At 56.9% G+C, this 26,208-nt stretch overlaps 4 protein-coding genes across 17 annotated transcripts in view; 3 read left to right on the top strand and 1 right to left on the bottom strand.

Moving 5' to 3' along the window:
• SLC38A10 (solute carrier family 38 member 10) overlaps nucleotides 1-3,457 on the top strand; it is a 49,092-nt gene extending 45,635 nt beyond the window's left edge. For 4 of the 5 annotated variants that reach the window (XM_027818417.3, XM_043528574.1, XM_043528575.1 and 1 more), the window contains one exon: nucleotides 94-3,457. In XM_027818417.3, the coding sequence (XP_027674218.2) occupies nucleotides 94-1,304 (1,211 nt within the window). In that variant the 3' untranslated portion in view covers nucleotides 1,305-3,457. The remainder of the gene's footprint in view (nucleotides 1-93) is intronic. The other variant, XM_037914660.2, reaches the window with a different exon arrangement.
• Nucleotides 3,458-4,573: 1,116 nt separating this feature from the next.
• NDUFAF8 (NADH:ubiquinone oxidoreductase complex assembly factor 8) lies at nucleotides 4,574-6,486 on the bottom strand. 2 transcript variants are annotated; one of them, XM_037914665.2, is made up of 3 exons: nucleotides 6,194-6,363; nucleotides 5,391-5,501; nucleotides 4,574-4,847 (listed from the first exon to the last, which is right to left on the bottom strand). In XM_037914665.2, exons 1-3 carry the CDS (start codon nucleotides 6,272-6,274, stop codon nucleotides 4,827-4,829), a joined length of 213 nt encoding a protein of 70 aa, XP_037770593.1. In that variant the 5' UTR covers nucleotides 6,275-6,363; the 3' UTR covers nucleotides 4,574-4,826. The 2 variants fall into 2 exon arrangements, with proteins under 2 accessions (XP_037770593.1, XP_043384516.1); XM_043528581.1 differs by lacking the exon at nucleotides 5,391-5,501 and having other exon boundaries at nucleotides 6,194-6,486.
• Nucleotides 6,487-6,500: 14 nt separating this feature from the next.
• On the top strand, nucleotides 6,501-19,190 carry TEPSIN (TEPSIN adaptor related protein complex 4 accessory protein). 8 transcript variants are annotated; one of them, XM_037914662.2, is made up of 13 exons: nucleotides 6,501-6,633; nucleotides 7,871-7,943; nucleotides 8,621-8,712; nucleotides 11,334-11,427; nucleotides 11,758-11,825; nucleotides 12,001-12,079; nucleotides 13,068-13,139; nucleotides 14,189-14,392; nucleotides 14,951-15,125; nucleotides 15,773-15,874; nucleotides 16,326-16,404; nucleotides 16,972-17,106; nucleotides 17,690-19,190. In XM_037914662.2, exons 2-13 carry the CDS (start codon nucleotides 7,883-7,885, stop codon nucleotides 18,299-18,301), a joined length of 1,773 nt encoding a protein of 590 aa, XP_037770590.1. In that variant the 5' UTR covers nucleotides 6,501-6,633; nucleotides 7,871-7,882; the 3' UTR covers nucleotides 18,302-19,190. The 8 variants fall into 8 exon arrangements, with proteins under 8 accessions (XP_037770590.1, XP_027674240.2, XP_037770591.1 ...); XM_027818439.3 differs by having other exon boundaries at nucleotides 6,631-6,804; XM_037914663.2 differs by lacking the exons at nucleotides 6,501-6,633; nucleotides 13,068-13,139 and adding an exon at nucleotides 6,680-6,804.
• A 4,670-nt stretch (nucleotides 19,191-23,860) lies between these two features.
• Nucleotides 23,861-26,208, top strand: part of CEP131 (centrosomal protein 131) — a 28,935-nt gene continuing 26,587 nt past the window's right edge. Inside the window, exon 1 of one of the 2 annotated variants that reach the window (XM_027818437.3) lies at nucleotides 23,861-25,053. The gene's annotated coding sequence lies outside the window, so the exon portion shown is untranslated. The remainder of the gene's footprint in view (nucleotides 25,054-26,208) is intronic. The other variant, XM_037914036.2, reaches the window with a different exon arrangement.

The following is a 26,208-nucleotide window of genomic DNA, read 5'->3' as shown; positions in this document are numbered from 1 at the left end:
GGCAGGTCTGAAGAACATGCAGGTGCACGGTGGAGAAGGGAGAACTGCTGTTGGGCATGCACTAAAAAAGAGCTTTCATTTATTTTTGTGCAGCAGAAATACCACAGGAGCCTGGTCTGCCTCTTGCAAAGAGCAAAGAGGAAGAGGGCCGAGATGGTAAAGCAGATGTTGCTGCAAAGCACCACCCTAAGGAGATATTGGAGCCTCCTCAGCCAGGGCCTGGCAATCAGCCTGGTAACTTAGCAGAGCGACACCAAGGGAATGTGGATGATCTGGAAGAGGCTGGGCACAGACCTAGAATGAAGTTTCCAGTTCAAGTCAGTGTAGCTGGGCCTAAAATTCCTGAGGCTCTTCCTAAGGGTGGGAAGGTCCCACAACACAAGGCGAACAAAGTTGTTAAAAACTCTCTAGAGAACTTAGGGGATCCACTTCACAGCGATGATTCACAACATGCTAATGATGTCAGACATGCAGTCCAGGCAGCAGGAAACCATCCAGAGAAGCCCGCAGCCAAGGAAGTGGGGGAAGGCCATGAAGCCAAAGCTGTGGGAGATGGCCGAGAGATGAAGAGGAGTCCCCTGGAAGCTGGAGAGGTGTTGGCAGGAGCAGTCGCTGACACCCAGAGAGAGCTGCCAAGGGCTGTCAAAGCTCAGGAGGCAGCAGGGAAGGGTCCAGAACTAGCAAATAAAGAGGAGCCCAAAGATCTGGAACTTCCATTGGACTCTTCAAATAAACTGCAAGTGGTGGAGAACGTGCAGCATAAACAGGAGCATCCGGGAACGGGAAATGCTGACCAGGCCGATGGAGCTGGCAGCAAACAGCAGCAGGTCGGCCAGGCTGGCAAAGTGGAGGCTAAGAAGGAAGGTCTCCGGGGAAAGGCGGTGGATGCGGAGCAGGACCCTCAGGGAAGCCACTTGAACAAGCAAAAGGTCCTGGATGAAAAACTTCTCAAAGACCCTGCTGAGAAGAATGCCTTTGAGAACGACGTTGCCTTAAAGCGCGAGAAGGGAGCAGCCCCCCCTGCGGATCAGAAACCAGACCAGGAGAATGTCAAACCAAACCGGGACCTGAAACTGCAGGCTGACTTGGACCTCCGGAGAAGGAGACGGGACCTGCTGCCTCGCCTGGAGGAGGAGACTGGGGCGAGGGAAGGAGGAGTCATCATTGGTCTCAACCCGCTTCCAGATGTGAAAGTGAACGACCTCCGCAGCGCCCTGGAGACGCGATTAAACCAGGCAGCGGAAGGCGTCCAGCAAGTGGTTCACAGTCGGCAGATCAAACAAATGGCAGAGGAGGAGGTGTGATGAGACCCGGCCTTGCTGTATTGGTGGTGAAGCCGTTATCACTCCTAACGTCTGCGGTATCCAACGTTCAGCTTAACAAGCGACCATGTGGACTCCAGTTGCATACGCAACTGCTGACAGTCTAACCCAGCAGCACTTCACTTGGACTGGGCACCAACAGTCCTTGGGCTGATTCTGACCTCAGACTACTCTCTCCATGGAATTGGGGGCTGCCATTGCCCATTCATTTACTTCAGTGTTAACGTCCTGCCCGTGTTTGTCATTGGGGTGACTGGAGAGTCAGTGACCCGGAAAGAGAAGCTCCGACTGCCCTCTGGCTTTCGAAGGTCCCCCCCATTCCCAAAGGATCTGTTCTGTTTGGTTCATGTTGAATTGCCTTGTCCATCCTGCCCCAATTTCCCCATTCAGTATCGAGGCACGTCCCCAGGCTGCTCAAACCGTCTCCTTGTTAATGTTTCTCCAGTAAGTGCATTGAGTTGCTTAGTCCAACTTATCTGGGCCTCGAGAAGGGGGGCTCACCATGGCTCCACTTCTCCTGGAATGTTGCAGTCTGTGTTGAAAATACGTCCGCTAGGACTGGGTTAGCCAATTGTTGGGGTACGTTTTTCTCAATGGGAAGCCATTCCGTCAGCCTTACGTGGTTGGGTTGAAGTTTGTGCTAGGAATATCAGTGTAGTTAATGTAAGATGCTGCCTTAAACAGGCACAACGGCTACTGTTGTGCTGTGTCTTCTTCCCAGGGATCATTCAGTTGGCCACATACTAGCAATAATGAAGAGCTTTACCTTCTCTTCCTTGGATGTTACGTTTCAGATTGTGCTTTTAACTACGGGCGTATTCCTGCCCAAAGTGCATTAAGGGGCTTGTGCTGGGAACTGCAGACTCCCTTCTTCCCCCTCAAAACAGCTTGAGATTTGCGGCAAGTAGCAGCAGATATCAGGGAATGAAACTGTGTGATTTTGAAGGGACAGGTTGTCTCAGAATTGTACCTACCTCTCTTCTCCCTTTGCAGAGTTCATGTAATGTTTGGTATAGTTGTATCCCCCAGAGCAATTCTTCAACATGTGATTAAATCCATTGAGGTCGGTAATCAAGACTCTTGGGTAATGTATACATGAGCAGAGGAAGGAAACGCTTAAGAGAATTGGTTTGTTTCAAGAGTCGGGGATCAGTAGTAAATTTTAAAGTATGGTAAATGAGATTGCCAAATGTAAGAAAAAAACCCCAAGCTTTCACTAGAATGATTGAATTTCACCCTGCCAGGAGCCTGTAGACCTCAGCAGTGTCAGGTTTTTTTATACTGGAGTCCTTTGGTAACTCATCCTCATTTAGTTCATATCAGATTAACCTCTTGGGAACGGGAACTATGTAACTGTTGGGATGGGGGCTGGTTACCAGGCGAGAGAAACTCTAGGGGGGTGACTGCCTTCAGACTAGAGAACTCTGAGCTCCTAAGGGGGAAGAAGAGTATTGGGACTTGTCTTTAAAGTCAGCCAATTATTTGAAGTGCTTAAATCTCTGTGGCAGCTGTATGTCTTCAGGAGGGGCGTTTGCAGCCAGGATGGCCATAGCTGGAGTTTCCTGGAGTTCCTCCATTACCCTGTCTCAATTAACCCATATCTGGTACATGCTGCTCTGGGGCAGGAGGCCCTAGAACGGCCTCCGTGGGATTGCTGGCGTTTGTGAAAGTCAGATGCAGGTCAGACACTCAGCTGCTGCTAGTGGCCAAAGCTAGAGTCTGCCCCCTGCTGCAGCTATAAAGGAGCTCTGGGGGCGGGAACCAAATACTCCCCCTGCTTGCACCTAGCTTGTGTACAGGGATCTCCCCTGGCCTCTGTCAGCTTTGTGTTGTGAACCTGCCTGGCACAGGGAGCACTGTTTCTCTTATACCATGTGAGCAGCAGTTTAGGGTGACCACGTGCTGCTGTTGAGGTGCCTGCCAACCACAAAGGGACCAAAGATAATTCTGACATGCCTCAGCACCTGGAACTGGCCAGTATTGATGAAATTTTGTTGTGAATGAGAGATTCCCAGCTGGACAAAAGCAGGGAACTTCATTACCTCTCCATGCTAGGACCAGCTTGTATCTGCAGTGCTCAGGGGAATGGCGGAGGAGTGGCCAAGCCAGGCAAATCAATAAAATAAGTTAAAGCATTCTGATCTGAACTCTTCTTGCTGTAACGAGCAACATTAAGCTGCTCTTGGCCCTTGGGGGACAGTTTCTGCTGTCTGGGATGGGAGTGGTGCAACTGAAGCCCTGCATGTGCTCTGTACTTATCCTTAAGGAAACTGCTCATTCTGGTATCTCCCCTGCCAGGTAAGTATCCCCCTGCCATTGCTGCAGCTAGTGGCTGGAGAAAATAAGCAAGGCTCCTCCTTGCTGTGAGGGAAGGGAGGGTCTCCCTATATGCCCTGAAATGGGAGATTTCATGAAGTGCCACTTGGATTGTTTAGCTTCACGGTGACTGCAGTGTGAAGCAGGGTGCAGCTTCCACCGGGCTCATGCCCCAAGCAGCGACAAGGATCAAACCTGCTCTTAGAGTGCTTTTCATTAGCTAGCACCTCCCTTCCTTCTATTAAGCTGCAACTTGGATTTACTCATCCTAGTACCCCGCATTTCCTCCCTAGCGCTATGTTTAACCGTCTAAACTTAAACAGTGTCCTTACACTACTTCAAGGGCCACGGCAGCCTGGCAGCCTTGAGGTTAACATGACCCATTGGCCTGAGCTGGGATGAGGAGCGTACACTGCCAACCACTGAAGCGGAGCACAGCCATGGTCTGTAAACTTGGCCCATTTCTCCCCTCCTCTTAGCAGTTTCAGTGCTTAGGTTTTCAAAGCTGCAGTTTGAAAGCCTGTATTCACATGGGAAGTGGAGGTTTAGCAGCAAGGTTCCCAGCTGGAGTGGGGCAGCTCTTTAGCATACCATGGCTTTAGCTGAATTCAAGCATTAGTCATAATATGGGCAAAGATAATGAAATCCTGTGAGCTAAAGCAGAACCCTCTCTCAAGTGACCTATTCTGTATTTCTGCCCACCCTAGCAGTTCCTATGACTGTGTGGGAAGGGGAGATGGAATCCTAAATTCTCCGGACAGCCACATGACAAAAATCTATAACAATAGGGCCAGCTGAGAGTAGGCTAAATGTACTGCAGCAAACAAAGGGAGTGTAGCTACTTGTTAGAATAGCTTAGTTTTAGTGCAGTTTTTGCTACCCTTTCCAGACTGCATAGTTAAATTGTAGAATAAAGAGCAGGTCTTAACACTGACTCAGATTTGAGTTTTATTTAAAAAAAGATTCCAAACATCTGTTTACATGCATTGTTTGAAACAGCTGGGGGGGGACGGGGACATTGCATGAAAGAGAGTTGATTATTCCATTATTAGGCTCCCATTTCCTTCTGATCTAATTCTAGATTATGCAGATTCTTCTGTCCTGGAACTACTTGATTACCGCTGGACAGACACCAGCCAGGAACTGTAAATCTAGATTCCAGTCCCCCCTGCATTTTTACCAACGCCTTCACTTCATTGTCTTCTTTGCCTGTAAAAAGAAGCAAGTCAGATAAGCTAGCAGGAGGAAGATTGGTGTTTTCTGTTCACAGAATGCAGTTTCTGCTCTGTGGTGAGGACTTTGCCAGATAAGACCCCCGACCCCCCCCCCCCCCCCGACCATCAGAAACTATCACCATGGAGGGGGAAACAGCCCCTATCTACTTCTGTACTTGTCCTATCCCATCCTGTCCGAGTGGTTCGAACATTTGTTCTTTCTCACAACTTCCTGGGTCTTGAGGGGCAGCGTTATCTTGTAGCACAGGCTGTAACTTGCTGAGTCACGGCTGAAAATTAACCGATTTCCTGATCCCAAATCCCCAGGACTGTCCTTCCCCCTGCCAAGCCGCGGCCGTGGTCCTGCCTGATGTCTTACATGTCAGGTGCCCTGGGCAGGAGTCCCAGGCCCGAGAATTGCTTCCCCAGGCCCGCGTCTTGTCTACGGCACTGCCGCCAAGACGGTCCAAGCACGATAGCGCCGGACCCGCCAGAAGCCCCCCCCGTTACCCTGCGGCAGCTCGTCCCGGCAACCTACCGCCTGGGCGCAGCACCGCCTCAGCGCCTCGAACTCCCGGGCGCACGCGCCCCTCCGCAGCGCGGCCTGGCCGGGCCCCGTCGCAGCGACGCACCGCCCGTAGGCGGCTGCCTGGAACCAGAGGGAGCCGTAGGAGCCGCCGCCCCCCGCAGGCGGAACCGGCGGGGTCAGAGCCCCGCCGCCCCGGTCACCCGCAGCGCCTGGACGGGACCAGAGGAGGGGGCCGCCGCTCTCCCCTCCGCGCCCGGGGCCCTGGCCGCCCCACTCCCCCCCCCCCCCCCCCCCCCCCCCCCCCCCCCCCCCCCCCCCCCCCCCGCCCGGGGCCCGGGCCGCCCCCCCCCCCCCCCCCCCCCCCCCCCCGCTGCCCGGGGCCCTGGCCGCCCCACTCCCCCCCCCCCCCCCCCCCCCCCCCCGGGGCCCCGGCCGCCCCCCCCCCCCCCCCCCCCCCCCCCGCTGCCCGGGGCCCGGGCCGCCCCACTCCCCCCCCCCCCCCCCCCCCGCTGCCCGGGGCCCTGGCCGCCCCACTCCCCCCCCCCCCCCGCTGCCCGGGGCCCTGGCCGCTCCCGCTCCCCCCCCCCCCGCTACCGCCCGGGGCCCTGGCCGCTCCCCCCCCCCCGCCCCCCGGGGCCCTGGCCGCTCCCCCCCCCCGCCCCCCGGGGCCCTGGCCGCCGCCGCTCTCCCCCGCGCCCGGACCCCCCGCTCTGACCACCGCTCCCCCCGCCTGCCCGGGGCTCTGGCCGCTGGGGCTGAGCCGGGCCCGGGGCGAGCAGCGGCCTGCAGGGGCTGGGGAGGCCCCGCCCCACCTGGTCCCGACATCCCGCCAGCAGCTCGGGGAAACGCCGCAGCCGCTCCCGGGCTCGCAGCCAGACCCCCTGGCTGGACATGGCCGGGTCCCTACTCGCTGGGCGCCGCCATGATGGGCCGGGCTCCGGTAGGCTCCTTTCGCTGCTCCTCAAGCCTCCTAGCGCTCTCCCATTGGGCACGGCTGTCCACGTGCCACTGCTGTCCTCTGAGAGGTGCAGCGTCCTGTCCATCAGACCGACCTAGGCTCTGGATTGGTTCCAACTAAACACCGCCCCATCTCGCCTTCTCATAGCCCTCACCTATCCTGACGAGGCTTTGGATTGGTTACGAATAACGCCCACCTTCCTTGTTCCTTCTCATTGGTCCCTTTTCCGACACAAGGGGCTTCTGATTGGACGAGCTGCCGGTTATTTACTGCCCTTCTCTCGTGTCTGCGCAGGTAGCGTCAGTGGTGTGAGTCGCTTCCCCTTCTGGTCCCACCCTCCTCTGGCGCTGATTGGCTGAGCTGGGAGGAAGTCGCACTCTAATTGGCGGGCAGGGTGGTCTTGGGACGGGCGCAGAGAGAATCATGGCGGCGCCGCTGCGGGACCGGTTGGGCTTCCTGAGCCGGGTACGGGGGCCGGGCTGGGGGCTGCCGCTGTTCGTCCCCTCCGGGGGGCCGGCCTCAGTCGCCTTAGGGGACCACGGGTCTGGGGCTGGGCCAGGGAAGAATCGCGCGGGGGGGGGTCATGAGCTGTGATGTCACCACATTCGCGTGACGTCACCGCGACCCTAAGCATCTGTGATGTCATTTCCCCATGACGGTGATGTGACGTCACTGCACTCGCCCGCCCCGCCCCCCAGCTGCAGTGATGTCACCACCTCTGCTGTTGGTGGCGCTGGCCCTGCCCTGGCCCCCCCAGCGGCCTGAAATCTCCCTCCTCCCCAGGCGGCAGCGTGAAATCGAGCCTGCTGAGTTCAGGATCCCCTGTGGGGGGGCGAAGGGGCATGCTGCGTCCGCCCGGGCCAGGCACTGAGCGTGGGAAGTCTCTGGTCCAGGGCCCGCGTGACCCGCCCGGTGGTGCTGGGACAAGGGGGGATCTGTCCAGACTTTGCCCATCTGAGAGACTGTGTTGGCAACTTGCCTGGACCTACAGTAACGAGCCCCTAGTGGAGCAGAAGGCAGCTGCTTTCACCCGGGGTGGGAGCTTGGAGGTGACCTAGGCCCAGCATGCCATGCTCCTTCTGGGTCTGAGTGGCAGAGCCTGGGACCTGGAGTCTCCCTGGAGCCAGGCTTTGACCAACGTTTCTCTAGGCTTCACGTCTCGTAGGGTGCGGTGTACCACGTCCTTCCCAAACCAGCTGTCCTAGCTTCCCTAGGAGGCAGCTAATGATGGCAGCAGAGAGCTGAGGGAGTTGCTTGTCCCCAGGACTGTGCTGTGCGGGGCGTGGAGGTTCTCTTATGTCTCGGTTGGATCGTGGGGACAGTGCCTTCAGCACATGGACAGTGCGCACTGGAGTTGTGGGCATGTGGGGGGGATGGGACGGGAGCAGATGTTCTGTTCCAGCTGATATCTCGTGCGCCTGGGGACAGTGTTAACAGTTGGGGTGAGATGTCGAAAGGGGGTTTGGTGGCTCCCTGGGCTGGGTCTGCCCCTCTACCTCTGATTGGACAGCGTTGGCTTGGTCTCTTTCAGCTGCCCACTCTGATGAAATGCACCTCGGATGACGACGTCCCATGCCCTGGGTACCTGTTTGAGGAAATTGCAAGTATCCTTTATTCCCAGTGTAAGGCTGGGAATGCAGAGTTGGAGTTGTGTGCGAGAGCGTTGCTATAAGAGATTGTCCTAGGTTTCAAGGCTAGTGTCAGATATTTCCATTGCCTGGGTAATAGTTACTAAAAGCAGGGATCACTAGCGCTTTGGAATCACACTCCATGATGAGAGCGTGGACTAGTGGTTAGAGCGGGGGTGGTGGGGTGGCAGTCTGATACTCCACCTCCCTGTGCCTTAGCTGTCAGCCTCAGGAGAGAAATCAGGCCTGACTTTCTTCCTGGGATACTGAGAGACGGATGGATGTGTGCAGAGTGCTCTGAGATCTTTGGCTGCAAGGAGCAGAGAATCTAGAGGGACTGTTCTGTTGTGAATCCCAGCTGGAGGAGGCAGGTGCAGCAGGTTTAAGACCCTGGTATTTTGGGGAGTGGAGGGGTACTGTGCCATAGGGTGAGTGGGGCAGGGGTTCAGTGAGGCGGAAGTGGGGAGGGGAGACCTGCTGCTCTTTGTTTAGCTGTGATGAGGCTGCATTAGCAGCGATCAAGGAGTGGGAATGGCTCAGGGACTGGCAGGATCCTTTGACCCTTGGAGTCCTCGGCCTTTAACCTGACATCGGCTGCTCATTAGTAATAAGACTGGAGTGAGCGTCACTTCCCTAACACTGCACCCACCCAGAGATCTCCCACGACTCCCCAGGGAGCAGCCAGTGCCTCCTGGAGCACCTCCTGAACCGACTGCAGAATAACTCCTGTCACGTCAAGCTGAAGGTAACTGGACAGCTGGGCACTGTCAGGGGGAGCGCAGCACCAGGGGCCATCCTTAGGGTGCAGGCAGAAGGTAGGCAAGAGCTCAAGGGTGCTGGGACCACCATAAGAATGGCCCTACTGGGTCAGACCAAAGGTCCATCTAGCACAGTATCCTCTCTTCCGACCGTGGCCAGTGCTACGTGCCCCAGAGGGAATGAGCAGAACAGGGAATCATCAGGTGATCCATCGCCTTGTTGCCCATTCCCAGCTTCTGGCAAACAGAGGCTAGGGACACCATCTTTGCCCATCTTGGCTAATAGCCATTGATAGACCTATCCTCCATGAACTTATCTAGTCCTTTTTTGAACCCTGTTATAGTCTTGGCCTTCACAACATCCTCTGACAAGGAGTTCCACAGGCTGACTGTGTGTTGTGTGAAAAAATACTTCCTTTTGTTTGTTTTAAACTTGCTGCCTATTAATTTCATTGGGTGACCCCTAGTTCGTGTGTTATGAGAAGGAGTAAATAACACTTCCTTATTTACTTTCTCCATACCAGTCATGACTGTATAGACCTCTATCATATCCCCCCTTAGTCATCTCTTTTCCAAGCAGAAAAGTCCCAGTCTTATTAATCTCTCCTCATATGGCAGCCGTTCCAGACCCCTCATAATTTTTGTTGCTCTTTTCTGAACCTTTTCCAATTCCGATACATCTTTTTTGAGATGGGGTGACCACATGTGCACGCAGTATTCAAGATGTGGGCGTACCATGGATTTCTAATGAGGCAATAGGATATTTTCTGTCGTATTATCAATCCCTTTCTTAATGATTCCCAACATTCTGTTCGGTTTTTTGACTGCCGCTGCACACTGAGTGGATGTTTTCAGAGAACTAGCCATAATGACTTTGAGATCTCTTCCTTGAATGGTAACAGCTAATTTAGACCCCATCATTTTACATGTATAGTTAAGATTGTTTTCCAATGTGTATTACTTTGCATTTATCAACATTGAATTTCATCTGCCATTTTTTTGCCCAGTCACCCAGTTTTGTGAGATCCTTTTGAAGCTCTTCGCAATCTGCCTGGGACTTAACTATCTTGAGTAGTTTTGTATCATCTGCAAATTTTGCCACCTCACTGCTTACCCCTTTTTTAGATCATTTATGAGTATGTTAAATAGGACTGATCCCAGGACAGACCCCTGGCAGACTCCATTATTTACCTTTCTCAGTTCTGAAAACTGACCATTTATTCCTACCCTTCATTTCCTATCTTTTAACCAGTTACCAGTGTGTGAGAGGACCTTCCCTCTTATCCCATCGCTGCTTACTTTGCTTAAGAGCCTTTGGTGGTGGACCTTGTCAAAGGCTTTCTGAAAATCTAAGTACACTATATCCACTGGATCCGCCTTGTCCACATGCTTGTTGACCCCCTCACAGAATTCTAGTCGATTGGTGAGGCAGGATTTCCCTTTACAAAAACCACGTTGATTCTTCCCCAACAAATTATGTTCATCTCTGTGTCTGACAATTTTGTTCTTTACTATCGTTTCAACCAGTTTGCCCGGTACTGAAGTCAGGCTTACTGGCCTGTAATTGCCGAGGTCACCTCTGGAATCCTTTTAAAAAATTGGTGTCACATTAGCTACCCTCCAGTCACTTGGTACAGAAGCCGATTTAAATGATCGGTTGCAGACGACAGTTCTGCAATTTCACATTTGAGTTCCTTCACAACTCTTGGGTGATACCATCTGTCACGGAGTGTGGGGGAATCCAGGCCCTGCACCCCTCTTCCTGGGATTCACTGAGACTCTCAGCCAGCCAGTAAAACAGCAGGTTTATTGGACAACAGGAACACAGTCCAAAACCGAGCTTGTGGGTACACCCAGGACCCCTCAGTCAAGTCCTTCTGGGGGAGCAGGGAGCTTAGACCCCAGCCCTGGGGTTCCCTGTGTTCCTCCTCCCAGCCCCAACCTGAAACTAAACCCACCGAGCAGGTTCCCTGCTGCAGCCTCCGTCCACATTCCTGGGCAGAGGTGTTACCTCCCCCTCCCCCTCCTGGCTCAGGTAACAGGCTCTCAGGTCTCCCGTCCCCAGGGCACATTCCCAGGTCAACACTCCCCCCTCCCTGCTGCGTCACATCGTCACACCATCTTCTCTTGGTGCCTTATTGCTGTTTCGTTTATCAATTTGTTCCAAAACCTCCTCTAATGACACCTCAATCTGGGACCGTTCTTCAGATTCATCACCTAAAAAGGATGGCTCTGGTGTGGGAATCTCCCTCACATCGCCAGCCATGAAGTCCGATGCAAAGAATTCATTTAGTTTCTCCACAATGGCCTGTGACCTGAATGTTCCCAGGAAAAGCGGGGACTGAGGCTGGGGCAGGGCTGATCAGCGGGGATGCTGGCGCCAGCACCCCCCTGGTGTGAATGGGGAGGGGCTGACGTCCAGGCGTTCCTAGCGAAGTCTCTGCACTCGCTCCCTCCACCTGGGTCCCTGCCCTACCAGAGTCTGGATCTGGTGCTTTCCATCACCCCCCGAACAGTTCTGGTCATGTGAAGTGCAGGCAGCCGAGTGAGTCCCCATGTGTCCAGTTCCAGTGGCCCAGACTCTGCTCAGCCTCTCCTGTGTCTCCAGGTGCTGAAGATTCTGCTGTACGTGTGCACGCACGGCTCTTCGCAGTTCCTCCAGCAGCTGAAAAGGAATTCCACCTTCATCCAGGAAGCAGCAGGTAACAGGGCACCTGGGCAGCCGTGGGGCTGGGCTGGGGTCAGTGCCGTTAGCAGGAGAGAGACCGGCCGAGGGCAGCGCTGTTCCAGCCTCGCACTGACTGGGGAAGGCACTGCGGAGGGAAAGGCCCCCAGCCCCAAATCCCACCGGGGCTCTTGATTTCCCTGCTGCCGGCTGTGAGCTTTGTGCAGCCGTCGGGGGGTTCAGGAGTGGGGATGGTACTGCAGGGTGACGTGATGACTGCCCGGCACACCCCTCTAGCTGCGCCCGGGCTGTGTTAGACCTTACACAGCTGCACTAACCCAGCCCTTCCTCACCCTCTGCCTTCTAGTGTTCGCGGGGCCGCCAGATCCCCTGCACGGCAACAGCTTGTACCAGAAGGTCCGAGCAGCAGCACAGGTGAGTGAGACCCTGCCCCACCCAGGGGACTGACCCTGGGGAGAGGACTCTGCAGGGGTCGGGGGAGTTCAGGGCACCCTCCCGCCCCTGCTCCAAGCACTGGCCAGGGATTTGCTGGAGCTGGCTGGGGGCCCAGTGCTCTCTCACTGCTTGACGGTCCGTCCTTTCCCTGTAGGACTTGGCCAGTGCTTTATTTTCGGATACCTTGTTGCCCCCGCCCTCTGCTCAGCCCTGCAGGCCGCTTCCCCCAGCAGGTAAGCACCAGCCCCCTGGTGTGCACACACACACACACACACACACACCCCTGCTCACAGCACTGCTGGGAGATGCTGAGCTGGCAGCCCGGAGAAGGGTGCTGGGGGGGGAAGAGGCTGATGGCGACGCCTTATCCCCAGGGCAGGTGCAGCTCAGACAGTAGCAGGGCAAGCTCCCCCCAGTGCTGCTTGTCAAGGAGGGGAGTCCTGGGGAGGGGCGTTCAGGCTCCGTGGGCAATTCACTGCTTACACTGGTTCGCCCTGTAACGACCCTGCGCTGCTTTCGCTCCCAATCCTGGGAATCCCACTCACCAGCGGAGCTGGGGATCGGTCCCTGCCCCTGCATCCTCCCAGCTGGTGGAGCTGCTGTGGCCCCTCTGCAACCCACCCACCCAGGGAACCTGGGGTGGGAACTCAGGCAGTGCCTCTCGCATGGCAGGACAAATGCATCCTTATTGGGGGCTATGGAGGTGCTGGCAGAACAGGGAAAGCAACGGCCCTTGTGGCTCCTGTCGGGTGGGTGCCATGGGGCTGGGCAGCGACTCACGTCAAACGGCGGGTCAGGAAATGGGGTGGGGGCTGCAAGGGGCATTAGGTGCCCAGCTGCCATGGGGAGTTGGCACCGGGCTCCCTTCAGCCCCTTGGAAAATGCTACCTCTAAAGGTCACAGAAGCAAGGGGCCCTGCAGCCTTGTGTTCCTGCGGCGACGGCTGGGTAGGGGCTGCGGGCTGCGCTTGCTGGCCTCCCCAGCACCACGAGCATTTCCCCACCAGGGGGCAGCACCCACTGCTAACCAAATTTGGTTTAGAGTTAGACCAAAGTTAGCTGCAGTTGCGGCCTGGCTCTGTGCCCCCTGCAGAACCGGGGTTGGCTGTGTCCAGCCCTCGGGCAGCGGGACGGGCACCCCGAGTGCAGAGATCGGCAAGGGGGGCACAGCGTGGGGAGGGGACCCTTGATCTCTCTCTGAAACGTGCTTTGTCGGCCATAGGAATGGGCTCCCAGCCCAGCCCCTGCAGCTCCTTGCAAGGCTTTGGCTTCACGAGCGAGAGAAGCGGCTCCCGTAAGTGCCGTCCCCAGGGCCCTCTCTGCACCACCCCCTCTGCCACCTCTCGGGGGTTTATCCCAAGGCTCCCAACTAGGGTGACCAGATGGGCTGATTTTATGGGGGCAGTTCCAATATTTGGGACTCTTTCTTATATAGGTGCCTATTACCCCCACACCCCTTGTCCTGATGTTTCACATTTGCTGTCTGGTCACCCTGCTCCCAACAGCTGGTGCTTTTTCTTGCATCCTCCGCTCCTAGGGCCCGGGATAGAGGAGGCTCTGCAGTCATTTAAAACAGGAAACCAGTTTTTAGCCCTGGTCACGGCAGAGCAAATCTCGCGACCCCAACCCGAATGCCCCCGCGTGTTCACAAACCAAAGGGCAAAGAGCAAGAACCCCATGTTTATTATGTGAAAATAAAGCTCTGGACTTTCCAGCCATGCTGGTGATTTCTGGGGCCTGCCTCGTGGCTTCTGAACACTCTGGGTTGGCAGTGTTCATGGGCTGCTGAGAGGCCGGGACAGAAGTGCCATAGCCCCAAAGCAGGCACTGCCCAGCCAGCAGCAGGGTGAACTTCCCCTGTGCCCAGCCCCTGCCATTGTGCCTTAGCCCCAACCCAGGGTCCCTGGCTGGGGGTGAAAGGGCACTTCAGTCTCCCTGGCCCATTCAGTCCTTGGCGTCCCTGCTGAGATGCCTATTAGGTGCCCAGTTCGTGCCAACTAGCATTGCTCCAAATTGTGCGGGGCAGTTCTAGGCAGCTCCCTAGGGAAGTAGCCGTGGGCATATTTCAGGCGCTCAGGCCTGGTGGGGGCTGGATTCTGAGACCACTTGTTGCCAGGGAGCGGGCAGGGTTGCTGGGCTGGGAGCTCAGGCCTCCCTGAAGCTGGCAGAGGCCCGTCCACCAGCCCAAAGCCCATACAGCCCCTGGCAGGCAACGGGATCCAGCCTAATTCCCCCCCTGTGGGCAGGGTACCCCAAGGGTGGGTGGCAGCGCTGCCCTCGGAGCAGAGGGGGGCTGATCCCTGCACAGAGACTCACGCCCTGGCCTCTCCTGTGCTTGCCCAGCCTCCGCCAGCGAGGCCCTGCTTGCCACCATACAGAAAGCAGCCGAGGTGGTTGCCAGCGCTGTGCTGCCCAGCCCGGAGTTCCCCCCTCCCTGCCCCAGGGAGCTGCAGGACGATGCCTACCAGCCCGTGACGGCGCCTTCTCCTGATAAAAGCTGTGCGGTGCCTCAGAAGCCCCCGGCTGCCGCAGCCCTCAGCATGCGAGGTAGGTGTGTGGGGCTGCGGTGATGGAAAGCAGCTCCCATGGTAGCTCCCGCAGACAGCCCTGGCACGTCATCACCCCTGCTGAATTAGGGCTCCCGACGCCCCAGCTGGGAGGGGAAGGTTGGTCCTACTCTGAAGATGGACACGTTAGCTTCAGTGACAGAGCTGGGAACAGAACCCAGGAGTCCGGGCCCCCAGTTCCCGGCTCTCGCTGCTGGATGATGCTCCTCTGTGCAGTGGCACTAATGCCTAGTGTTCATTAGCTGTTCTCCCTCTCCCCTCCCACCCTTGGGCTCACCGCATGCTTGGCAAATCCTAGGAATTGCCACACTGAAATGCAGCCACCTCTGGGGTAAAAGACAGCTGCCATTTAGCAGCACATAACACTGCTCCACAGTCCAGGCCTGGAATAGAAGAGCCCTGGTTCCTATGGTGCGCTAACCATTGCCCGTATGGTGCAGGTGGAGGCTGGGTCGTGGCAGAGCTGTCTGCCAATCCCTGAAGCAGGCAGGAAGCTCTGGCTCTGGGTGACTCTCTCTTCCTGTTGCCTCTCCTGCAGTGAGTCACCGGCCCGGGCAGGCAGGAGGTGGCTGGGAAGAGACGGACAGTGGGCACAGCTCCCAGAACTCCTCGCAGGAGAACGGGGAGCTGAGCAGGACCTCCGACTCCTGCAGCAAATCAGGCAGCGACAGCCCCTCGGGGGCCAGCAGGGAGCTGGGGAACGTAACTGAGAGGTGAGCCAGAGGGCCCAGGGCTGGGGCCAGGGTGGAGAGAGAGAAGGAGCTCTGAGCTTGTGGCAGGGATGCAGCCGAGGTTAAAACCATCGGGCTCCCCCTTTTCCAGTATCTCTGCAAGTCGCTTAATGCCCCCGCAGCATGGTCTCCTCTCTCGCTGGGCCCTGTTAATTCAGTATCCCCTCTGGGTGCTGGGTCCCCATTTCCCCCCTAGTTTTTCAGCTGCCCGGTTCAGTGCACTGGAAGTGGAGGTTCATCCAGCCTGAGCTGCTTCACCCTGTGGGGCCTGTGTCTGGGGGCCCTTTCAGCCCCTCATGGGGGGCGGAGCAAGATGACGGCACTTGGGGCTGTTGCGTGGCTGCAGCTGCCTGTGTGCTGGGGCTGGTGGCCAGGGTCAGTGACGTGCCCAGGGCGGGCGTTGGTGCGGGGTAGGAACGCGGGAGTGCCTAGCACCCAGGCCTGTGCCCAGCTGCACCTCGCCCTCTCTGTGCCCTGCCATGTGCGGGGGGGGCTCATTGGAGGGGGTGGGTTCTTTGAGCTGGCAGGGAAGCCTGCTCGCTGCCCCTCCGAATCGGGGAGCGGGGCCAGGAGTACGTCCTCCCGCGCAGGACAGAGGTAACGAGGCTGGTGTCTCCTCCCCCCGGCAGGGTGGAGCGTGACTGCGTGCAAGAGCTGAGCCTGGTGAGTGAGCTGACCAGGGGCTCCAAGGTCTTCCTGACACGGGAGGAGGCTCAACACTTCATCAAAGCGTAAGAGTTCACCGCGTTCCCTCCTCCACACCCGCAATGGTGCTGCCAGGGCACCGGGCTGTGGGGCAAGGCTGTGTTCCCCACCCCTGCCGGGATGCCAGAGAGGGCTGGGCCAGGTGTTCTCCAAAGCCCTCTTGGTCGCAGTGTCCCCTAGGCCCCCTGTCCCTTCCTGGGCTGGCTGATGGGCAGATCCTTCCCTCCCTCTGGATCTGGCCGCAAAGCAGAGCGGGGAGCCAGGAGTTTAGCCAAGGTGCTGCCCCAAACCATTTGCCCTGGAGGGCTCACTCAGCGACCCCCAAGGTGGTGGGGCAGGAAAGTCCCTGGGGGGCGGGTCTCTGCCATCTCTGCAGCCTTTTCTGGGAGAGGCGGAGGATGCCAAGCCCAACCCTGCATGAGCCTGGGAAGCTGCATCCCGCTTGCTGCCATGACCAGGCGCTGCCCCTCTCCCCAGGTGCGGGCTGCTGAACTGCGAGGTGGTGCTGGAGCTGCTGAGTCGGACGCTGCAGGACCCCAGCGAGCTCGTCTGCATGGTGGGTGCGCGGGGGAGACGCTGCATCCACCCAGCTCACACGTGCTCTGCGGCTCCTGCAGGCCCAGGCAGACGGCAGTTTGGATGGGGCCCGCTGAGCAGCCCGAGAAGCCTCAGGAGTGTGGAGGGGCTCCCCGGCTTCCCCGTGGGAGGAGGTGGCTCGGGAAACGAGCCCGTCTGGGTCACACTGGGATCTAGAGCGGGTCAGCAGTGGCTGTGAGCTGGTTCATGCCCCCATCTGCCTGCACTGCTGGGGCACAGCCCAGTCCCTAGTGGGGAAGGGCTCCCACGGCGAAAGCTCCAGCACCCCTTGCCCCGTGGATGGGCACTGAGTGACTGGGCCCTGGAGCTGGTCCTGCCTGGGCTGGGCTGGGGAAACTTGCTCTGCTGCTGCTGTTGGGCCCTGGGTAATCAGGAAGCCCCAGCTCTGCAGGCAGTTGCCCTGGTGCGTGTCATGGCACTAAAGCCATCTCCCTGGGCTGGGGCTGTGGGCTCGGACGAGCTGCCGGCAGCTGCAGTATCGGCTTAGGTCCTGTCTTCAGACCCTGCTCTCTTCTGTCCTTGCCAGAGGTCCATGTGTGCCATATCCTCCCTCCTGTGCTCCGACCTGCTGGCCCACGAGCAGATCTTTGTGATTACCCGGCAACACCTGCAGCAGCTCAGCCAAAGAAGCCCTGGGCCCGTGGCCAACAAAGCAACAAAGGTGACTCCTGTGTCTCACTCACACCCCAGCACAGCCTGCGAGCCTGAGGGACTGGCTCTGTGCTGCCCGGCCAGACCCAGCTACTTCCTCCCTCCCTTGGAGCAGGGAGCACAAAAGGGTGGAGGGTCATTCCCACCCCCAGTCCTGGGCTGAACTTTGCTCCTAGAGGAGATAACAACAGACTTCAGGGCACCAGCTGGTGGCTGCACAGGTCAGGAAGGAAGGAATGTTCTCTCCTCTGCAATGAAATATTGCACAATAGGCCAGGTACGTTATGGCTGGTGATCCCCCTGCAAAGCATCAGGTATTGAATCCTGCCAGGCAGGATACCAGTTTGATGTCTGATCTACTGTACATGGCACACCCCACACTCCTCCAGCACTCCCTGTGTTAGTGCCAGGCAGTGGGGGGCAGCATAAAAGGGCTCCCCAAAATCCCATCCAGCCCCCATCGGGAGCAGGCTGGCAGGGGCCAGCTGTCTGTTGCTGGCCTCGAAGGCTGCCCCCTTGTGAAGGGGTTAGTGGCAGGGCAGGCCCGCTGTGCTGCACTGACTCCTTGCTTTGTTCCTCCCTTTCCCTGCCAGCTCCTGAGGCAGTTTGAGGCTTTGTGCAGGAGCTGCCCGTCTCCCAAGAGATCACAGCTGGATATGGATCCCTCTACTCCTGCCAGGGGCGCCCCACAGCACACGTGTGACTTGCTGACAGACCTCATGCCTCTGGCAGGAGAGACCGTTCTCAAACCCGTGAGCTTAGCTCCTTTCCTCTCGGAGACATGTAAATCCCCAGCATTCGATGTGCATCCTGCGGCCGTGCCCGCCCCTGAGGGAGAGCAGGGCACAGAAGCGGAGATCTGTGAGCAGTTTGGGGCTGTTGCATCAGGCGGTCGGTGCCAGCAGGAGGTGGAGTGCAGACTAACGGGGCCTGAGCCCCAGCTGGATGCTGCCCGGATGGATTCTGGGCCCGCACAGATGCTGCATGGCAGGCAGGGGGCAGCCGCACCCCCTCAGAGCCTCTCCCTGTTCGCTGGCATGGAGCTGGTGGCCCTTCCAGGCACAGCAGTAGCCAACTCTGGTGGAGAGGAATGTGCCTCTCGTGTTCCAAGGACACTGCCCTGCACTGGGACTGCCAGCACCAAGGCTCACAGGGACTCCGAGGGCAGCAGGGAACCTTCTGCATTCTCCTTCCTCAATATGTAGCAGCTGGGGCAGCAGGACGCTGAGGAACTGGGGTCTCGTTTGCTGCGTGTCGCTGCTAGGCCATCACTACAGGGGCACTGGCTGCTCAGCTCAAAGCGAGGTCTCCCTGTTCCTTGCCAGTGCTGCCAAGTCCACGTCCTGCTGAAGGGGGCTGGCAGTGCCAGTGCTGCTGGGGAGTATCGCGGTGGGGCACAATGAGGAAATGGAGTCCCCAGTCGCTCCCTTCAGTTTGATCCCTGCGGGTGCCCTAGAAAAATCCATGAGCAACCCTACAATAACAATCCAGCATGATCCCACCCTTGTGGGGGAAAGAGGGAATGCGTCCACGACAGCCAGTTCCAGGCTGCCAAAGTGGGAGAGAGGGAGGGAGGATGAGAGTCCTCTTGACTATACCCCCATGTTAAGGTTGTGCTACAGGGTTAAGGCTAATCATATGTCCTTGGCTGCTCTGGCCTGCTGCTCAGGTCATCCATCAGTGGCAGTCTGCAACACTGCTCAGACTAGGGCCTGGGGCATGCTGGGGAGGGAGGGGCAGTGAGTCCATATGGACTCAACCTCTTGTGCTCTGCCTCGGCCTGTGTGAATGAATGTACTAGTAACCGGCTCAATCACTTAACACATACGTGTGTGTTGGGGGGGTGGGGAGAGGGGGTTAATGGTACCTTGGAAGGTCCAAGGATGCTGGCTGCCTTTCCCCAGCATAGCACCCACTCAGCCCCATTGCTACTGGGGGAGGGAGGCCCAGCACGGCAGTCTGGAAGCCAGCTTTCCAAAGATCGTTTCAAGGAAGGTGACGCTTTAGGCACCTCAGTTGAAACCACGTGCCCTGCGGGCCTTGGCTGAGCTGCTGCGGGAATCTGTTTGAGGTGGGTTTGGTTTTCCTACTGAGGTGGGTTTGTGCTGTAGGAAAACCAAATGTTATCTGATATTGTAGCTACTGAGCTCTGGGCAAAGGGAAGCCAAATTACAGGCACAGGCTGCCTTGGGCAGCAGATTGGCATTTATTTAGTGTTCACACTTCACACTCGAGTCCATCTTGCTGTGAGAGTTGGTTATGTACAAGTCTGTGTGTTGTCCTTGGGCTTATGACATCCAAACCAGCCCACCTGTCCCCTTTGGGCAAATTTGCAACAGGCAGGTTAAAAATCCCTGGGGAAAATCCCTTTCTAGCAATGTCTGATCTGTCCCACAGGGCAGAACCGTGGCAGGGAGCTCCTGCTGTGTGCAAATCACATCCTGCAGCCAGGTCTCTGCTCTCCTGCAACGTTACCATTGCACATCCCTACCTCCCGTCAGCCGATCAAACTCAAGCCAGTGTTCTTTTCTCCTGCAACCTGTCTGTGTTCTTAGGGCTGGGAGGAGGGAAGGGACCATTGTCCAAAAAGCCTCCTGGGAGGACGCTCCATGTTTACAGAACGTGTGTGTAGGAGGGGGGTTGCTAATATGACTTTAATAAACACTAAGTTGTGTATATTTAAAGTTCAACTAAGTCTTGTTTTGAGGTACAAAGGGTGCTTATTTATTGCCTGTGTCTCACGTGAAATCTGGGTTCTGCTTCGGCACACGCTGGGATGGCTTTCCTGGCCTAAGCAGTGATGGGTGAGCTCACAGGAGCAAGCAGCTACAGGCTGAAATGTAACCAAGTCCCCTGCTAGGGTCTGAAAGGACTCTTTTTCTCTAGTTCCAGAGCTACATAATCTGCTGAGCATCCGTATGGTTCAGATTTCCCTGTTCAAGCAGCTGGCTTCTAGACTGCTTACGCTGAAGGGCTGTTATTGTATGGCAAAGCCTGTAAATTTCCCTCTTCCTGCAGCTTTTGCCACCTCACACTCTCAGCATACCCTGGCAGGGTTGCCTTCCAGGGCACAGCTGTGCCAGCAGGGTGCAATGAGGAGGGCAGATAGTCTGTATGTCTTTAACAAGGCCCAGAACTGGGGCATAATGATCCCTAAATTCGTGCTCCCTGCCGCTCTCCAGAGGAACTAGGTTTGCTATGCACAATTAGGTTTGAAATGATTGAATTGTGGAAAGCTTTCTATTTCCTGTTGAGAACTGCCTGCTGACATATAAATAGTCCCCTGGCATTCCTGCAGGTAGGCTCTGTGAAACCTGGCCCTCTGCCACCCACCATGTTGGTGTGGGGAGGGGGCATTGTGGGCAGCATCTGTAGTAACTGTGTTGTGTCTGTCTGTTGAACTAACCTGTCCGGCTGGCAGACCTCAGAGCACCTGACCTCACAGTGCATCCTAGAGTTGCAGACACGTGTCTGTACGTCAGGCTTTTCCCATGAATTACTGCTCAGGCCTGGGACCATTTCAGAAAAGCCCCAAAGCAGCCCAGTTCTCTGCATCAACAGACCCAGTAAAGGTGCTGCATTGATGCAAGTGAATCCATCCACCAGCCAGGCTTTTATATAGGGTCCATCACCCCAGTATTTGACAAGGAAGCTCCCAATGATAGTCCGATAAGTGGGGATGGGAAAACAGACTCTCGCCTCAGATTTTTGGCAATAATTTACAATTTGCCACATAAGTGCCAGGATATTGGCAGGAGGAGATTCGTTCTAACTACAACACAGGCTGATTTTACCCTGCTTTACTTGTTCCCTTTGATGTAGGGACTCCTGAGTAAAAATTACATGTAAAAAGTCTGGTCAATAGTGCTCGAGATTATTACATGGGACGTTTTAGCCTCAGATTTGCTTTTAATCACTTCTGCTTTGCTTGCTTCATACATTTCACCCAGGCCCAGGGAAGCCTTTTTGCTGACTATGGCACGTGGAGAGTCATACAGCATCTCTTAGATTTGGAGAGGTGGGGATGGAGTTTAAATTATAAACATTTTTAAATAGGGAAGTTTCTATTTAAAAAAAATCCTTCTCACCTACTGGAAGGCAGCTCTGTCTTCTTATTCTGGAACCTCAGCATGGTAGTGGAGAGCAAGTATGGGAAGAATTGAGTCCATGGAGGCAACAAGATGAACACAGAAGGCTTCTGTTGTGCTGTGCAGCACCATGCTCTTGTCTCTTTCACTCCCCAAATGAGCAGAGGAGTCCACCCGATTGGCTTATCGGTGCAAAGCCCCCAGCGGGCAATTGCTAGAGAACTTCAAAACAATGCTAACCCTGCTCTGGATGGTCACAAAAGCCCCAGTTCAGTCCCATTATCTTGAATCAGGGCCACATCTGGTGCAATGGCTTGTGCCGACTCAGAGGGACGCTTTATATCCCACCCAAGCCCCAGAGCCAGCTTTTCTGAATGGGGAGTAGTGTTTTGAAATGTTATACACAAGAGCCCAGAAAGGGATTGTGATTCAGGAAAGTTTGGGAACCAGCTGCAGTAGTGCAAAGCTGCCCGTTGGAACAGTCACATCTCCAATTTTCTGTTCTTTGAAACAAAATAAAACCTCGTCTGAAGCTGTCGTCATGTTCGAGAACCTCAAAGCCCCCAGGGTTTTCTTTAGCAAATCTGAGATGTTGAAAAGACACGCTAACCACCTTTGTGTCTGCATGAAACTGAGCCAATGAATCCAGAGCTCTGCATGTTTCCTAACACGCCTGCCGCTGCAGGATCCAGGGGGTTCCCCTCATGATGAGAAATAGTTAGAGATTCTGAGGGCTCTAAAAGTCTACTTGATGTACATTTTCTTGTTTTAGATATGAAGGCAGCTACCTAACTCTTCCAGCACTGTGAGGCAGGGATCATCTTTGCGTTCTGTGTTTGTATAGTGCCTAGCAGAAGGGGGTCATGGGCTGTGTCTGAGACCCCTAGGCATTACCATCATATACCTAATGAATAATGTACCACGCCTAGCACAAAGGGGTCTGGGCCATGACTGACTCCTAGGCATTGTGCTGTACAAATAGTACTTCGTAATAATAGCAACCCATAACACGTCTACATGTTAGGAGCACTCCCCAATCTGCCAACCTCTTCATGGGTCAACTTGAAGAATTTCTGGACAAATACTCCATGAAATCAGTGACACAGCTGAGATACACGGGTGATATTTTCATTCTCTGCACAGATGACCTAAACTCCCTCATAGATTTCCACATCAAACAAACTCTTGATGTACCGGCATCAACTTTCTGGACACCACAATCAGCTTCAACAATGGGACAGACAGCTATGGACAAGAAACTCACCGATCACTAGGTTTCCCATCAGAGATCCAGCAGCCACACCAGTCACACCAAGGAATCTTTTCTCTGCAGCCAGATGCGTGGATAGCGCAGCCTGTGTACCGAGGAGAAAGGCCGGGGTCCAAACCGCATCACACATAAACCCAAACGAGGCCACTCTTCTCCAAACGAGGCCACTCCACCTGAGAAGCGGATTGCATCATGGAACGGGCACCTGAATACCTCAGAGAGCCTGCTTCAGTACGGAGATAAATCCCCCCTGATCCCGCACCCCTCCTCGCCACCCCCACTGGACCTGCACAGGGCATCCTCAACCGACACCCCATGCTCCATGGGGACCCCAATGGGATGGCTGCCCCCAGCCCCTCTTCCGGCTGCCCCATCCTGCCCTACCCCTCCTAACCTCATCCCCCCGCGCCACTCTCATCCTACCCAGCCCCGCCTCGCCCCCGCCCCTCCTCACTCTACTCCCCCCCACTCTACTCCTTCTCACTGTTGTCTCTCCTCACCCCACTCCCCCCCACCCTTCCTCACCTCACCCCACCCCACACCCTGCCTTGCCCCTCCTCACCCCCTGCCTTGCCCCTCTTCGCCCCACACCGTACCCCACTCCCGCCCAGCCCTACCCTGCCCCTCCTCACTCCATCCCGCCCATGGCCCTACGCCTCCTCACCCCATGCCACACCCTGCCTTGCCCCTCCTCACCCCCTGCCTTGCCCCTCTTCGCCCCACACCCTACCCCACTCCCACCCAGCCCTACCCTGCCCCTCCTCACTCCATCCCGCCCATGGCCCTACGCCTCCTCACCCCATGCCACACCCTGCCTTGCCCCTCCTCACCCCCTGCCTTGCCCCTCTTCGCCCCACACCCTACCCCACTCCCACCCAGCCCTACCCTGCCCCTCCTCACTCCATCCCGCCCATGGCCCTACGCCTCCTCACCCCAAGCCACACCCTGCCTGGCCCCTCCTCACTCTTGTCTCTCCTCACCCCACACCTCATCCCACCCCACACCCTGCCCGGCCTCTCCTCACCCTCTGCCCACCCCACCCCGTCTGGCCCCTTCTCACTCCCTGCCCCGCCCCGCCCTGTCTGGCCCCTTCTCACACCCTGCCCCTCCTTACTCCCCTCCCCACCCCGCCCCTCCCCTCCCCACTGCCCGCCCGGCCCCGCCCCCGCCGAGGCCCAGCCGCCGCAGGGAGCCAGAGCCCCGCTAGGCCCCGCAGCGCCCCCTGGCGGGCCCTGCAGCCCGCGCTCCTGCCCCAGGCCGGCCTGGCGCCCCCTCCCCCCGGCTGCCGTCTCAACCGAACTCTCCCCCGCGATGCGACGGGCAGCCAAGCCGCCCAGTGAGAGACCAGTGTCTCCATAGCGAGCCAATGGCGTGGCTGGGGAGGCGGGCTCGCGCCCCGCCTGGGTTAGGCTGTTCCTGGGCCGGTTACTGGCGTCCGCGTCTGGCCCCTCGTTTGTTGCGCGGGGTGGGCACGGCCCGAGGGACCCTTCCCACAATGCCCCTGGCTGGGGGGCCTGGGTAGGGGCGGCGGGGCCCCATAGCTCCTGCTGGTGGTGGGGGGGGAGACCCCGGCCCCATAGCCCCTGTTGGGGGGTAGCAGGCCCCAGAGCCCCTGCTGGGGGGAGGAAGGCGGAGGGCCCCATAGCTCCTGCTGGTGGGGGGGGGACCCCGGCCCCAGAGCCCCTGCTGGGGGGAGGAAGGCGGAGGGCCCCATAGCTCCTGCTGGTGGGGGGGGGACCCCGGCCCCAGAGCCCCTGCTGGGGGGAGGAAGGCGGAGGGCCCCATAGCTCCTGCTGGTGGGGGGGGGACCCCGGCCCCAGAGCCCCTGCTGGGGGGAGGAAGGCGGAGGGCCCCATAGCTCCTGCTGGTGGGGGGGGGACCCCGGCCCCAGAGCCCCTGCTGGTAGGGGGGGAGATCCCGGCCCCAGAGCCCCTGCTGGGGGGAGGAAGGCGGAGGGCCCCATAGCTCCTGCTGGTGGGGGGGGGGACCCCGGCCCCAGAGCCCCTGCTGGGGGGAGGAAGGCGGAGGGCCCCATAGCTCCTGTTGGTGATGGGGGGGACCCCGGCCCCATAGCCCCTGTTGGGGGGTAGCAGGCCCCAGAGCCCCTGCTGGGGGGAGGAAGGCGGAGGGCCCCATAGCTCCTGCTGGTGGGGGGGGGGAGGAAGGCGGAGGGCCCCATAGCTCCTGCTGGTGGGGGGAAGGGTAGCAGGCCCCAGAGCCCCTGCTGGGGGGTAGCAGGCTGTGTCCAGCCCCTGAGCCCTCCAGAAATTTTTTGAACTCCCATGTTTTAAAATCACTCTTGGGGACCCTTAATTCCCGAGTCACCTAGGGGAGGGTCCCCATCCTACCAGCGGCTTTGCAGCCCCCCCTTTCTCTAGTGTAGGGGGAGCTCAGGGTTAGTCTCCAGGAGAGAGGGGCTGTAACAGGGTCCCAGGCCTGGACTCCTCTCTGCTGCTGGAGCGTCCTTATAAGCGCTGGAGTCCTTAGTTGCCTTTTTCTCTCAAGCACCCCCCCCCCCAATAATAATAATAATAGATGCTGGGAAAACAGCCCTAAATACAGGTGCCCCCAGTACTGTGACGGCTGGACGTTCAGGCAGGTAAGGAACCCCCTTTGTATTCATATTCATCCCCTTTGGTTTGTTTGCGCATGCAAGTACCTGGGTGCTGGCCACCATGAGTGATGTTTTGCCAACAAACTTTTAGTTTTTCTTTTTAACTCCTCGTGAGGTTTTTCTTCTGGCTGGGGATGTGAAAGGAGCAATCCTGGCCCAATGCAAACCTGCCCTGCCCTGCCACTGCACCTGAGAGGGGTCTGGCATAGGAAAAGGAGCTTTTGGAATAAGAATGCTGATGTTATAGGGCAGTGGTTCTCAAATTTTTGTATTGGTGACTCCTTTTGCACAGCAAGCCTATGAGTACGACCACGCTTAAATTAAAAACACTCTTTTATAAATGCTGGAGGCAAAGCAGGGTTTGGGGATGAACTCTGACAGCTCGTGACCCCCCCATGTAATAACTTCGTGATCCCCTGAAGGGTCACAACCCCCAGTTTGAGAACCCCTGTTATAGCGCTTCAGCTAATGGCCAGTTACAGTCAAGTGGCCCTTAGATTGCAGAGCAGGCCTTGTTAACGGGTGGTTATTTTATAGCACTCACAAGTGTACTGAGCACCTCATAATGCAAATAAGGAGACATGGTCCCTGCCTCGAAGGCTTACAGTATACAGCCCTAACCCTGCAATCGCTTCTGCTGTACCTGTGTGGAACCTGGAGCAAACCTTTTGATTTTATTAGTTTTTTAGTATAGATAACCTAAATATACATTTCTCTGATCAAATATCTACCTAACTCCCAAGCCCAGTGCTAGCTGCGGCTGTGACCCATCTTCCTGGTGTGAGCTTGGTGGTTTCCATAGAGAGCCCTTTGTTTGTTCTTATTTCTTGTGCCAAGGGAATTGCAAATGTCTTTGGAAAGAGCTTAGGTATGTTTGTGATGTGAGGCCAGACAGCTGCAATTCTTGGGGAGAGAGGGGAAAACTTTCTTCCATTTCAACTGCTTCCCAGGACATTTATTACTATTTAAAGAAATAAAACAACATAGCAGAGTAATTGTGAAACTGCTTTGAGGCCGTGGAGGTTGGAAAGGAGCCAGCGAGGTTCTTGGGAACTGGGCTTTGCTGTGCAAAAGGAAGAAGGGGGCAGAATTAAGTTAAGGTTGGAGGGTGCAGTGTGTTAACTTGGTCTCACACGCCCT

This window comes from Chelonia mydas, chromosome 14, assembly GCF_015237465.2.
Source record: "Chelonia mydas isolate rCheMyd1 chromosome 14, rCheMyd1.pri.v2, whole genome shotgun sequence".
In the NCBI taxonomy this organism is placed as follows: Eukaryota; Metazoa; Chordata; order Testudines; family Cheloniidae; genus Chelonia; species Chelonia mydas.
The sequence above is the reverse complement of the archived record's forward strand: the minus strand, read 5'-3'. Positions and strand labels throughout refer to the sequence as shown.

What these genes read in the sequence shown, in the direction of transcription:
- NDUFAF8 (XM_043528581.1), bottom strand. Translation starts at nt 6,424, where the DNA reads ATGGACAGGACGCTGCACCTCTCAGAGGACAGCAGTGGCACGTGGACA. An exon ending in TGGCGGGATGTCGGGACCAG is followed by an intron (nt 4,848 to 6,193) that starts GTGGGGCGGGGC and finishes TTCTTTTTACAG; the next exon opens with GCAAAGAAGACAATGAAGTG.
- TEPSIN (XM_043528578.1), top strand. Translation starts at nt 7,787, where the DNA reads ATGTCGAAAGGGGGTTTGGTGGCTCCCTGGGCTGGGTCTGCCCCTCTA. An exon ending in CCTGTTTGAGGAAATTGCAA is followed by an intron (nt 7,944 to 8,620) that starts GTATCCTTTATT and finishes GCACCCACCCAG; the next exon opens with AGATCTCCCACGACTCCCCA. An exon ending in CCTGTCACGTCAAGCTGAAG is followed by an intron (nt 8,713 to 11,333) that starts GTAACTGGACAG and finishes CTGTGTCTCCAG; the next exon opens with GTGCTGAAGATTCTGCTGTA.